Source organism: Trichosurus vulpecula, chromosome 3 (genome assembly GCF_011100635.1).
Source record: "Trichosurus vulpecula isolate mTriVul1 chromosome 3, mTriVul1.pri, whole genome shotgun sequence".
Lineage (NCBI taxonomy): Eukaryota > Metazoa > Chordata > Mammalia > Diprotodontia > Phalangeridae > Trichosurus > Trichosurus vulpecula.
Genome location: NC_050575.1, coordinates 408,495,779 through 408,510,000, shown reverse-complemented (window position 1 = coordinate 408,510,000; position 14,222 = coordinate 408,495,779). Strand labels below are relative to the sequence as shown.

The 14,222-nt window shown below is 47.2% G+C and overlaps 1 protein-coding gene and 1 pseudogene across 1 annotated transcript; both read left to right on the top strand.

The window, feature by feature from the left end:
- The window catches only part of LOC118841620, a 180,391-nt pseudogene that overhangs the window by 45,673 nt on the left and 120,496 nt on the right, over window positions 1-14,222 (top strand).
- Window positions 2,387-13,623, top strand: LOC118841622 (zinc finger protein 74-like). Its single transcript, XM_036749179.1, has 4 exons — window positions 2,387-2,467; window positions 4,999-5,051; window positions 11,831-11,957; window positions 13,429-13,623. The coding sequence occupies exons 2-4, from the start codon at window positions 5,019-5,021 to the stop codon at window positions 13,530-13,532; spliced, it is 264 nt and encodes an 87-aa protein (XP_036605074.1). The 5' UTR covers window positions 2,387-2,467; window positions 4,999-5,018; the 3' UTR covers window positions 13,533-13,623.

Genomic DNA, 14,222 nt, shown 5'->3' with positions numbered 1-14,222 from the left:
ATTAGGCTTTCCAAGTCGTGATCCAAAAAAGAGCCTGGACATCATCTTTCCAAAAATTATCAAGGAAAACTGTCCTGATATTCTAGAACCAGAGGGTAAAATAGAAATGGAAAGAATCCACCAATCTCCTCTTGAAAGAGATTCCATAAGGAAACTCCTAGCACTATTTTAGGCAAATTTCAGAGTTCCCAGGTCAAAGAGAAGATATTGCAAGCAGCCAGAAAGAAACAACAAAAGTACTGTGGAAATACAATCAGGATAATACAAGATCTAGAAGCTTCTACATTAAGGGACTTGGAACATGATATTCTGGAGGTGAGAGGAGCTAGGATTAAAACCAAGAATGTTCTACCCAGCAAAACAGAGTATAACATGGATATTTTTCTCCCTTGTATGATTTCTTTGGGATACAGCCCTTGAAGTGGTATTGTGGGGTCAAAGGGTATGCATATTTTCATAGCCCTTTGGGCATAGTTCCAAATTGCTCTCCAGAATAGTTGGATCAGTTCACAACTCCACCAACAATGCAATAGTGTTTCAATTTTCCCACATCTTCTCCAGCATTTATCATTTTTCTGTTTTGACATTGTTTTAACAACCCAGCTAGCAGCTTCTGTGGGGGCGTAAGATGCACCCAGGACGTTGCCGGGACCCAGGACGCTGGAAAAGCACAGGTTCTTTTTATCTGCTTAAACAAGGAAAGCACGGTGAAGGGGTTGACCAGCTTACTTTAATCCAGCATTCACTTAGCATACAGACAACATTCATTTAGTTCGGGGGAAAACGCCAGCATTCAGTTAGCATTCAGTTAGTTCAGGGGAGCATATAGACAAGCATCAAGAGACAGACCAAATACAGATTCATTGACTTACTTCAGGGGAAAAAACCAGCACCCTGAGGTTCAAAACATTCATTTAGTTTGGGGGAAAAACAAACCAGCACCCCGAGCCTCAAAACCAAAATACAAACAAATTACAAATATCAACAGACAGACCCAATACAATTCATAGTTACCAACATCTGGGCTCGGCCCGAGAGCAAGGGCTGGCCCAGAGTCACGCTCCCCGCTTGCTCCCACACCAACTGGAAAAGGAAAGAGAGAGCTTCAAGCTGTCCTCTCCCCTCTTATAGAGTTTTTGACATCATCAAGCACCGCCTGAATGACCAGGGCTGATTGGTTCTTGACTTGGCCCCTCCCCCTAGCGTAGACCAGGTTCTGGAGCTAACACCTCCCCTCACCCAGCCCCATGACTCATCACACAGGAAGTTGTCTGCTTCCTGGAATGCTCTTTGGGCTTCCTGCCCGGAAGAGCAAGCCACAGTGTCCAGAGGCTCAATGAGGTAAGCTGAGTCATTCAAAGAAAACAAAGGCCATTCTGGTTACAGACATGTTAGCAAAACTTGATAGGAGAGATGTAGTATCTGAGAGTTGTTTTGATTCGCATTTCTCTAATCAATTGTGATTTAGAACATTTTTCATATGATTATAGATATCTTTGATTTATTCCTCTGAAAACTACCTGTTCATGTTCCTTGATCATTTATCAATTGGGTAATGACTTGTATTCTTATAAATTTGACTCAGTTCCCTGTGTATTTTAGAGATGAGGCTTTTGTCAGAGACACTGATCATAAAAATTCTTTCCCAATTTTCTGCTTCCCTCCTAATCTTGGTTGCATTGTCTTTGTTTGTACAAAAACTTTTCAATTTAACGTAATCAAAATTATCCATTTTGTATTTCGGAAGGCTCTCTCTCTCTTGTTTAGTCATAAATTCTTCCCTTCTCCATAAGTCTGACAGGCAAACTATTATCTTCTCTCTCAAATTGCTTATACTATCAGCCTTTATATCTAAATCATGAACCCATTTTGACTTAATTTTGGTCCTGAGCATGAATGCCCCATGGATCAGCCAGATTACATGGAATATTACTGGCAAAAGAGTCAGAGTAATGGCCGAATTTCTCCTTAACCTGGGTGAGATAAGTTATTGAAAAAAGAACATGCAGCCAAATGGTTCCTCAGGTGGAATCAACTGCTTCCCTTAAAGGAAGTAGTTTGGAGGGAACAGACAAAGCAAAAACTTGGGGTGGGGTGAGACAGGAAGTCCCGCCCCTTGCAAGGCAAGGTCTATGGAGCGAGGTCTTCTGGCAAACCGAGTCCGGCTCCGGAGTCCTAGGAGACCAATGAGCGGGAGGAAGCGGTAGGTGTAGGGGCTGCTGGGAAATGGAGTCCGGAAGTGCTACCGGCGGTGAACGCCTCGGAAGTGGAGGTTTAGCGGACCAATGGGCAGGCGGCGCTGGGGGTAAAGGAGAGGGACACGCTGTAGCCAGCTTTCTGGTGCGGTCCCTGCCTTGCCTAGGAGATAGAAGGGCCTGACCGAGGAGGAGTAGAGGTCTGGGTTGCATAGGAGCTCCGGGAGACGAAACTCGCGGGCCTGGAAGAAGGAGATCCTCCGGCAGGTCAGGTGAGTCTCGCGTCCCCTGTGTCGGAGGGACTCGCACTAGGAGCAGCCTCCATCGTCCCGCAGTCCGGGGTCCCGGGGAAGAGCCCTCCACACCCGACCAGAGCCCCTCTGCCGGGCCCCCTCCCCGCGGGAAGGTGGACGGAGCGGTAAAGCTGCGTGATCCCGGAGCCCCCGACGGGCCCTTGCTCCTGCTCCTCCAGACGGTCCCGGGACCCAAGGACACGAGGCGCCGGTTCTCGGCGTCCCGAAGCCCGAGCTGGGTCCGGCTGTTTCAGAGACACCCCCGGGGCGGATCTCTGGTTGTGCAGGGAGCCTGGCCCGTGCTGGGGCCCGGGACCCTTGGAGCCCCTGTAGTCCGCCCCCTGCTCCAGCGTCCCGGGCCAGCTAGACAGTGACCGTCCCATGCTCCCCAAAGAGGCGGGCCCTGTCCGGAGGGAAGGCTGCCCACACCCGCTTCAGGTCCCGCCCGACCTCCCCGCGAGCCTTTCGAGGGCTGGAGGGGAGACACCCGGCTCCAGGGGAGCGGAGGGGAGGCTTCCCTAGACTGGAGAAGGCCGGAGACCTCCCGGCGTGCTCCACATGGGGCGCCAGAAAGGACGGGGTCAGGAGGTCCAGGAGCCCCCTGGCTGGAGGTCCCGGGCGGGGTCGTCGGGAATGAGGTCACGGACTCAAGCAGGACTGAAAGAGTCCAGTTGGCCAAAGTGTATTGTCTGCGCTTCACGGGGGCCAGAGTTCTTAGGGAGCCTGCGGTCCTAAGGGGGACATTAAATGTTTATTCGGCTGTTCTAGAGTAAAAGGGACCATGTGTGCAAATAGGTGATTGAGAGGGTTCCGGAGTGGTCAGTTCTTAAAGGAACAGGCACCTTTAGTATCTACTACAGGCCTTTGATGCAGAATTCTCTGGGAAATGGGGGAGCTGGGTAGGGGCGATGTTATGCCAGAAACGTCACTAAGTCTCTAACGGTCAGGGCTGACCGAGGACTGCCCAGGCTGTCCCCATCGATGTCCATTTAGACATGGTAGATGTAGGGAGTGTACACCTGTCTAAGTCTAGGAGACACAGAGTGAGGAGTCCAGGAGATCTGTGAGAGGTCAGTGAGTAGTAAATACCTCTATGGGGCAGTGCACAGCCAGGTCAGAATAGTGAATCCTGCAAGTGCAGCAGGCCACTCTGTAAGGAAGAGAGAGAAGTGTTTGCTAGGGCTTGCTGTCCTTGGGGGGGAGAGAAACTTCCAGGGACACTGTGTAGAGGCTAGGGAGAGATGGGATTTTGGAATTGGGGTCCCAGCACAGGCCCCCAATCACCCCATCAGACCCAGGTGTCTCCTCTTCCAGCCCCCACCTGCTAGCTTCACACCCAGGATTCTGTAAGGATCTAGCAGTTCTGCCTGTCCTGAGGACCCCTCCTTGAATACAAGAAGCAAAGCTCTTTCCTGGCCCCTTGACTGGACCCACAGCTGTTGGGCTGCTTCCCTCTCATATCCCAGGCAGGTGAATCCCTGTCTCCACTTTCCTTTTAGAGATTCTGAGCCTAAGCTTTACCAGGGGTCCCAGGAGTCCTCCCCGGCTCCCAGTTAGACCTCAGAACACAATGCTTCCCAGATCGTCCACCTGGAACCCATCTGTCAATCTAGGGACCCTGACCTCCCTGCCAGTGTGAGACTGTCTTGCCTCCCAGACCCCAGGCTCCAGCTTCCCTGCCCTCCTCTCAGAGCCCTCAGGTCCCCTGCAGAGGGCTGAATCCCATTCTGGGTTTTCTCTTCCAGCCTCAGACTTCCCTGGTCATTCCCTGGTGGCTCCATTCTGGAGCCTGCCCTATAGAGCTCTGACTGCTCTCATCCCATCTGGGATCCCCAGTTGTCCTCTTCTTCTTGGGGCTCTGTAGGAGATGGGGAGGGGAGAGGGAGAGGAGTAAGACAGAGGGAGGGAAGTAGTCTTCCTGTTCAGACCCTCCTCATTTCCAAGCCTGACCCTCCTTGCTACCTCCCTCCCTCTATAGGTTGGAGTCTCCCTTTAGGACAGGGCCTGGCCCTCTGTAAATCCCAGTTTGGCAGCCTAATGCCCAGGAGGAGGAAGGGAAAGACCTCTCCCTGTCTGGGATCCTTCTCCCTCCCCAGCTCAGTCTGCAGACAACCAAGGACTGGCCCAAGCAGGTACTGGATCAAATCCTGACACCAAAGTAGGAGGGAAAATAGAAGATTTATTATAAGGTACAACAAATAGCAATGACCCAGAGTATGAACATGGAGCCAGGCTGCCTGGGATTAAGGTTACAGGTGGGGCAGATGGGCTTTTCTGTGCGGAGGTAAAGGAGGGAAGGACTTTCCAGGTGGCTCCAGGCTGTCTCCTGGTTATCAGAAAGGCTTAGAATTGGGATGCTTGGTGCTTAGGTGGGACATCTGTGAAGAAGAGCTTTGGCTGTGGGGACATAGCAGGTGGGGGAGCAGGTGCCTGAGGTAGATAATGTTCAGGGGTAAGATGGAGAAACTTTACAAAATGGAGTCACTTTGGTTCCCTTGCTACCTACACAGGGAGCCTGGATTCGTAGGGAATGGCCCCTGGGAGCAGCCAAGGCCCAGCGCAGGTGAGTGCAGTCCATCCACAGGCTAAACCAACATTCACAATAGACATTCTAGACTAGGATGGTCTGTGAAGCTGATGATACCTGCTTTATGGAACTTTTCTTTACAAAAATAGGCTTGAAAATGATTGCAGTAGAAACAACACTGCCCTGCTCCCATCTTCTGTGTTTTCAACTGATTCCTTAACACCCTGGTGTCTTGAGCACTGCCTCCCCACCCTCTCTCCCCCCATGCTGCCTTCCCAGGTTCTTTTTGTGAGGCAGTCAGCTTTAAGTGATTTATCCAGGGTCACATAGCTAGTAAGTCTCAAGTGTCTGAGCCTGGATTGGAACTCAGGTCCTGCTGACTCCATGGCCTGTTCTCTGTTTCTTCACCTACCACCCCCTCCTCCATTTGTTTTTAACTTTTCCCCTTCCTTACTGCTGACTGACAGGGGTGTCCCCTTTATCCCTTAGTCTCTATTACCCTGGGATCATGTCTTTGCTCCTTTAATTCCTACCAGCACCCCTTCCCCCTCCACAGCTCCTCCCCCTCCTCTCTCTTTCTGGTGGCCAAGCTCTCCCTTGTAGTGACTGAAGGTCCAGGAAAATCCTTCACCCTGATTCTTGTCGAGGCAGACTTGGAGCATAGCCCTGAAGGCTCCCCTCCTTTTCTGTGCAGTCATCAGAGCAGAGATTGTGCTCCAGGTGCTGCTCATGTCCTCCTGCCTCAGCTCATACAGGCCTTCCCAGGTCCCTCTGAAACCCTCCCCTTTACCAGTTCTCAGGTCCACTCAATGAGCATTTAGAAAGGCCCTAGATATACCAGCCCAAGATTTCTTGTACAGACTGCTCTGGGGGCATCCTGCTGCTTTTCTGTTTCTAAGACTTGCCCTGGCACAGTTATTGAATAATGCACGGCTTTTCTACTTTTTAAAAGAGGCCTCTGGGATTCTCATCTATGCCTCTGTTGGTCCTGGGCACCAGGACTAGCTTCACCACATACCATATTACTGTACAGATTGGCTTCCTGGTGAGATAATTTGGTCTTCCCTGTGCAGTGTTCCAGGCACTGGCAGAGACCATGAGAGCAACAAGGAGAAAAGGAAGGATTGATAGAGTCAAGTTAGCGTGTCAAGGTACTTCAGACAGCTTCTAATCTGAGTCTCCTATAGGCTGGAGCAGGTCCTGAATCGACCTAATGACTCAAGCTAATACTCAATTTAGATGTTAAAAAAAGAAAAGGAAACTCCTGGGTCATCCAACAAGTAAAAGGAGCTTCATTTAAGCATAGCATAAAAAGGACGTTTAGTATGGATATGAGAGTCTTTAGCTTGAGTAGACAAGGCTGCCCTAACCCCTCCATGTGGGAGCCCATGTGGTGAGCAGAGCAAGGTATGGCAGTGTGCCATTTAGGGAAATCTGTCATATCTGAAGGACCCTGATTTCACATGGCTAGGCTTTTATGCCTTTTGGTTGCCAGACAACCACACTAATTCCAGAGATCCTTAGAATACTGCTTGGAGGGAGGCACATGGGGCCTTTGCCCACTATGCAAGTCAGGGCCTTGGGACAGCTTGGTCATGTTTCAGGGGAAAAAACAAAAGAAACTGGCCTAACCATGTGACAGGAAGTACAGAACTCCAAGAGACAGTGGCCCATGCTCAAATGTGGAGGTTGCTACCTTTGACAGCCTTCAGGTGAATGGTCAGTCTAATTTCAACACAGGCTGAAGGAAGAACACCCCCATTTATTATCAGCCACCTACTAAGTGCCAAACACTGAGTTAAGAACCTTACCAGTGTCTCGCATCACCCTCACAACTAGCTGTGGAAGGTAGGCATAATTATCTTCACCTTATTTGTACGTATGTACCCTGGAATATTTGGGGGAAAATGTTTTTTACCTCCTTTTTAAACTCAGATTTTTTTTATATCAGAAATTAGCCATCTCCCCCTTCCCTTCCTGCCACACTCTGCCCCTCTCTTCCACTCATTGAGAAAGCAAGCAAAACTAGCCCCTGTGACAAGAATGTACATCTCAGTGGTTATAGCTAAAGAAAATTCTATCAGCTGGTACTTTGAGTATCAACTCTCTATCAAGAGGTAAGCAAGGCGTTATCAGGACTCCTCAGGAAATCCTTGATCATTGCATTAATCAGACTTCCAGTGTGTATATAGACACATATGAATACATAGATATGTATCAGTCAAGGTCCACCTAATCATCCTCGCACCTGCTTGCTCCTGCACATTGAGACCACAAGAAAAACAAAACCCATCACACACAATGTGTGGTCAGTCTGAAAAAAAAAATCCACAATGCCCACCCTCAGATCATCTTTCTTGGCCATCTCAAAAAGAATAAAAAATTTATCAAAACAGAATTTGATTTGTTTAGGCCTAATCCCTCCCATAATCTGTCCTCATTCTAATTCTCCCTCTCCTTTCTCTCCTTTCCCTCCTTTTCACTAGTGAGTCAAATGTATTTCTATACAGAACTCTGTGCTGTGTATGTTCTTCCTTTGACTAGAGGACTAAGGTTCAGGCATCAGATGTTTCCACCCACTCCCACCTCCCTGTTGGTACAGATGTCTCCTTATGCCCCTTCATTACGAGACATACTATTTCCTAACCTTCCTTTCCATCCACCCACCTGAGTGTATTCCTCTTCCTCTCTTTCCATCTTTTCCTTAAGATCAAGACATAGCAGAACCCCTCCCAGGTCTTCTCTAATTTGATTCCCTCTTTGAGCCCTGAGACAGATCAGAGGGAACATATGTCACCTCCCCATATTTGAATAGAAGCAGTTTATCCTTTATTTTTTTATTCCTGTAGGCTAGTTCAAGTTTCTTTACTTTCCTATGTTTCTTTTCAGTTGTGTTTGAACTTCAAAAGCTCTCTGCAGTTATGGTCTTTTCATCAAGAATGCTTGGAAGTCCTTTCCTTAGGGGTCATTTCTCCCTATATCATTATATTCAGTTTTGTTGGGTAAATGACTCTTGGGTATAAGACCATATCCTTTACCTTCTTCATATTCCAAGCTCTGTGGCCTTTGTTTTTTGGTTTTTTGTTTCTTTTTGTCACTGCTTGATGTATTTTTCTCATTCATCTGTTGTTATTTACAACCTGTGAGCTCTGTGTTTGTTTTTGTCTGTGGTGTTCCTGGGAGTTTTCATTCAGAGGTTTCTTTCAGGAAGTGAACCGTGGTTTATTTTGACTTTTTGCTAAAAAAAGTTGTAAGACATCTGGGCAGTTTTAAGATTTCTTGAAATCTCATATGGAGGCTCTTTCTGTAAATGGCATTCAAATACTCCAATGTCATTTAAATTTGTCCTTGTTCTTCTTTCTATGTGAGTTGCTTTTTACTGTGAGATAACTGACATTTTCTTCTGCTTTTTTTCAGCCTTTTGAATTTGTTTTACTGTTTGTTATTGCCTTGTGGCTCCTATTTGTTGAATTCAGAGTTTTAGAGAGTTTGTTGCTTGGCCATGGTTTTGTACCCCTAGTAGCAATCTGTTAACTCCTTGATTCTTCATCCCTCACCACTCATTTCTTTTCTGTTTTTTTTTCCCCTCAAGCACTCTCATTCCACTTACAAACATGTTTAACTCTTGGTTCTAGACTTCCAGAAATTCTGGTTGAATTTGTGCCCAAGCTGTGTTTTTTGGAGGCAGTCCTTGTAGATATCTGTATTTGTGTCTGTACTTCCTCTGTTACCATAACCATTCATTATGGTGAGGTTCTTCTATTGTTGGCTCATTCTTTCAGCCTAGTTGCTCTGCAGCACCTTGGAGGCAATGTCTGGGCTCCTATTCTTGCTGCTTCCTCGGGGTCCTGAGGGTTATCTTATTCCAGGATCTCAGGGGCAGGATAGAGGCCTGTGAGCTCTAATGCTCCTAGCGCTAGAGCAAAATTGCATTGTTACCCTTCTGCTCAGAGCTCTCTTAAGTTTCTGACCTCGGTTTGAGTGTACACATGAGTGGACTGCTGCCAGGCTCTGTCTCTTGGCCAACTACTATGTTCTGCTGGCTTGCTCAGGGAGGGTATGTTTCTTTTATTTTGGGATTCGTGCCTTGTTATTCCACTGAAGGTTGGGCTGGACATTGGAAGGCAGACCCTGCTTGGCATCCCAGGCCTGAGCCACACTCCTGCTTCTGCAGGCCTCTGCCCTGTCTTCATTCCCCAGGGGCTCCCTACCCAGGAATTCCAGTGCTTGGCACAGATTCCCTTGACCCTGGTTATGTGAGCTGGGCCTGGGTAGAGGGTGAGAGAGCTGCCAGTGGCAGCCATCCTGTTGCAGTGCCCTGACTTGGGTCTGAATCTCCTTGCCCTGTTACTCAGGATTTCATTGCAGGAATGCTTCTTGTGTAGTGCCTTCCCCACTAGACTTGTTCCCAGGGTCCATGGACCTCCTGTTTTCCTCCCTGTGCCAACCTGGACCCAGGGCTCACAGGTTTTTCTGGTTTTCCCCATCAGGATTTGGTCTGCTACATTGTCCAGATCTCTTAGCTATTTGTAGAGAGGACTTCACTGCATTGCTTCCTCACTCTGCCATCTTGACTCTGCCATGCCCAGAGACATTATGCTCTGTTTATATTAGTTGAGAACACTGACCCAGATGTTAAGGGATTTGCCCAGCATCACATAGCTATGAGTGTGTGATGCTTGATGTGAGCCTAGGTATGATATTAATTAAGTTGGGACTTTTTTACTGTTTTAGAATGCTAAATTAATTAAGTGTCTTTGAGCCTTACTAGGAGCAAAGCCCCAGGCCCAAACCTCTAATTACTAGGTGCTAAGCAGATGTGGGTGTGAAGCCCCCAAGGCCCTAAGGGGAGTTGCTAAGAGCAGAGCCAACAGTATGTGCCTAAGTTCTGGTCATTTAGATGAATTTTGATGATGTCTAAAGACTGTATAAAAAGAGAGAACAGAGCTTTTTGCTTGAGACTCTCACTCCTAGAGGAATGTCTGCATGGGACTCTGGGAGCTGCTCTAAGAGCGTCCTGGCTCATCAATACAGATGTTGATGGTTTCTTGGTAACTATGAATTGTGTTCTGGTCTGTTTATATTGTGTATGTTTTTCAGTTGTTTGTATTTGCTCTGAAGTTCAGGTTGCTGGCTTTTCCTCCTGAATTAAGTGAATTTATATGTATATGTTGGATTAAAGTAAGATTGTTAACCCCTTAATGGCACTTCCCTTAGTAAAGCAGATCAAAAGGACATGTGCTGGCAGCATTCTTGTTGTTGGGCTTGTGTTGGGCTTTCACCTGCACAGTAGCTGCTAGTTGAATTGTTGCAACAAAAGATCTTCCCCAAGGTCAGTCTTCCTGACTCCTGGACCAGTGTGCTTGGCAGAGGAGGAAGATGAAAGCTCCTAGAAGAAATCTGTCACTAAGATATTTGATCAGCAAACATTCATTAAGTCCTTGGGACACACGGAGAGGCAACAGACAGTACAGTTACTGAAGGACCTCACAGTGTGTTGGGGAATTGTCTATAATAGGAACTAATTAAGAGAGAGAGAAAGCAGTAGAATTAAGAGGGGAAAGGCTTGCATAGATGAGACTGAAGTTGGGACATAAGAGAACCAGTGAAGCCAGTAGGGCAGCTAAGTGGTGTAGTGGAAAGCCTTCTGGGCCTAGAGTTCACATCCAGCCTCAGACTCTTACAAGTTGTGTGACCCTGGGCAAGTCACTTGACCCTGTCTGGAGGAAAGAGAGTGTGAGGAGCAGAGAGTGGAACCCAGCTTGTGGACCCAAGTGACCTGCACCAGGCAGCAACTGACATCTTGGTGGCTGACTACCTCGTCATGGATTGGATAAGTGAGGACCTGGATCTTGAGGCATCCTTTGGGGTCAGGAGCAGTTGGAGACTCTACATGGAATACCTAGAGAGAAGCAGGTTCAGAATCCATAGTTGGGCTGACTTGGATCCTAGGATGGGAACAGCGGCTCAGCCTCAGCTCCTAGACCTGCCAGAAACATGCACTAGAGTGATCAGGGCAGGAATCACAGACTGACATGCAAGTTCAGTAGATTCACTGTTGCCAATAAGGCTGAAAACCAGATCAGGAGCTTACAGAAATAGGTTCCCATTGTGGGTGAGGGAAGCCTCCATCAACTTTGCCGCAGATGAGACCAAGTGAGGAGCACTGAAAGTGAGCTGTCCTTGAAATCCTGGAGTGAGGCAGCATTCAGTATGTCCAGGAGAGCAGGAGGACCCAGGAGAACACAGGCTCAGCTAGGAACTGTCTCATACCACTGAGTGCAGTCCAGGTTCTGATGACTGTCTTTCTAGATTACCTTTCATGTTTTCGCGTAGATAAGACTTTATTTCAGCCATTCAGGAAGCAGACTTGATCTTTTCTTTGTCTTTATTCTCTTTTCAGTGATTGTTTTAAATGTTTGTTTTTGCCCACTGAATGCGGTGTACCTGCCAGCTTCTCATGGACTTTTCTTGAGACTCTCTCATATCAGTTCTGATAAGGAAGAAATTTCACATCACCTTCTCTCTCTCTTTCTCCTCTGTACACGAACTTACCCCATAAATAGAACACACACTTTCTCCCTGATTCCACAGTGAGACACATTCCATAATAAGACATTTTTCAACTTTATTACAATTTATGATATTTTCTCAGATTAGAATTTGAATATGAATTTTATCAACATTCCTTTGGATGCTTACTGACTAGTTACAAGGGGTGACTATTAAGTTTCCTCCTGTGAATTGATGAGCATTGGAATATATAACACTGAAGTGTCTTTCAGCTCTATGTCCTATCACTTTTGATGATTTAGGAGACAGTGACCTTTAAGGATGTGGCTGTGGACTTCACCCAGGAGGAGTGGGGCCTCTTGGACCATCCTCAGAAGGAGTTGTACAAGGAGGTCATGGTGGAGAATGCCCGGAACCTGCTCTCCCTGGGTAAGGACACTTCTCCTGCTCACTCTGAATCTGCAATCAAAGGGAATGTCTTCATTGCCTAGTGTGCAGACTTTGGAGCATCTATCAATTATTAGAGAAAGTGTATGTCTCCTGTGTCCAAGAGACAGACTCCCCATGCTACCTGGTTTTCCTATAGAAAGTCTTTGCACTGTGTGATAGGAAGCTGAGAGTTTCCTTTGCTGCTCCTGATGCACTCTCTTAGCAGTTTTAGGCATCTTCAGGTCAAACCTGCAATCAGTGTGGAAGAATCTCAGACATGGAACCAATCTCAGGGGTTATTTGGTCTGACCTCTACCTGGACATGAATTTTCCAGCCAAATCTCTGAAGACTGCCCAGGCAACTTCTCCTTGCAGCCCCTTCCTCTTTGGGATGGGCCAGTATTTGGAATATTCTTCTGTTTAAGAAGCATATATTGGTAGTTTACAGCTCTCACTTGTGTCTGATGTAGCAGGTTTGTCCTTAAACTTCCAGCATAGATGGTGGGAAAGGAAGGGAAGGGAATAAGCATTTACATTCACCTGCTATTTGCCATGTGCTGGGTCAAAGTCTTTCTTCACAATATCATGTCACTTCGTCCTCTTAATAACTTTCCAGGTTTGGTGATATTATTATGCTCATTTTAAACTGAGGCAAACATATGTCAAGTGACTTGTCCGTGTGCACACAGCTACTAAGTGTCTCAGGCTCCATTTAAAGCCAGGCATTCCTGACTCCTGGCCCAGGGCTCTCTCCACTGCACTTCCAGCTGCCTCTGATTTGTAGGCCATGGAAACCATGCGATGTGTCCATCTTTTCATAAAGAAGGTGCATAAGATCAAATTCTGACTCCAAACTGTGTTCCAAGGTTTTCTCCCTGACCTCTCCACAGAAGTCCCCAAAATTAATGCTATGCAAACTGTCCTTCAGGAATCCTGGAAAATACCCTGGGGTCCTTGCTTGCATACCTCTCTGCATGCTAGGAATTACTGAGACTGATTGAGAAATCGAATTTGGACTAACTTTGTTGAGTTTGCCAGTAGGAGACTCACACCCAAGGAGGCAAACACTCCCTGAATGAACAGGGCACGAGGTTTGTGGAGGGTTCGGGGAATGAGGAGCCAGGTAGGGCGACTGGGCAAAGGCTTGTTCATCAAGGTCTCTGTTGTTTAGGCTTGAGGCTGGTGTGACACAATTAGTCTTTTTCCCAGTTTTGGGTCTAGGAGTTTCTGCCACAATGGAGCATAATAGGATGGGGGCAGAGGGTTTGGATGTTTCACAGAACAGGTTGTACAACATATCCTACTTTGAGTTACTTGCATCACAAGTACAAATGGGTCAGTATGGACTCCTATGTGTGACCAGAATGGAGTGATCTTCAAAATGGAGCAGCTCTGCATCCCCATACTTTTTCCTAAAGAAAACTATATTACGAGTTTCCATTCTCATCCCTACTTGATTCCCCATACCCAGGACTTCCAGCTCCCAGAGAAGATGTGGTCTCCTATTTTGAGCAAAGGGAAGCACCATGGATGCTGGAGCAAGAAGGCCCAAGGAGCCTGTGTCCAGGTGAGTGAGGTGAAAGCAGGTATGTGAGAGCTGTGTGATTATGAGACTGCTCTTTGTTGTGGTGAAGTAAGTGCTAGATTTGGGGGCAGGAAGGCCTACCTTGGAATTCTTTTTCAGATATTTTTTATTAGCAGTGGCTTCCTGGGCCAGTCACTGAACTGTGGAGCCTCAGTTTCTCCATGGGGTTAGACTCCATGGCCTTTCAGCTCCTTTCCAGGGATAAATTTGTCATCTTATAAGAAGTTGCTATTTGGAATTTAGGGTCAGGAAATCTTCTGCAAGTGCCAAAAGGGGTTAGGTGCTCCAAGGTGAGCTCGCTCTTAGACCTTCTTGAAACCCATAAACTTTTGTTAGGATCTTGCTACATGCCAGGCCCTTTGCTATGCACTAGGGTCATAAAAAGATGCTACGGATGTCCTCAGTACTCCTGGATTTTACAGTTTCGTGTACGTCTAACAACTGTGTAGAAAGCCAGTATGAACAAGTTAAATTGGAACTGAGCAAGAGAGGGAAGGCCCTAAAAAGGGGAAGACTGGGAAAGGCTGATTATGGAAGGTTGGCTCGAGCTGGGGCCTCAGGGAAGCCAGGATGAGCATTCTAGCCAAAGGGATAGTGACAAAAACCTAGGGAGTCAGGAGGTGGCATGTCTTGTTCATGGAAGAGAAAGGAGGCCCATTACCACTGTGTTATAGCATATA

Excerpts from the sequence above, each read along its gene's own strand:
- LOC118841622 (XM_036749179.1), top strand. The coding sequence starts at position 5,019 with ATGGCCCCTGGGAGCAGCCAAGGCCCAGCGCAG. Across the intron at positions 5,052-11,830 it reads GCAGCCAAGGCCCAGCGCAG|GAGACAGTGACCTTTAAGGA; the intron begins GTGAGTGCAGTC and ends TTGATGATTTAG. Across the intron at positions 11,958-13,428 it reads CCGGAACCTGCTCTCCCTGG|GACTTCCAGCTCCCAGAGAA; the intron begins GTAAGGACACTT and ends CCCCATACCCAG.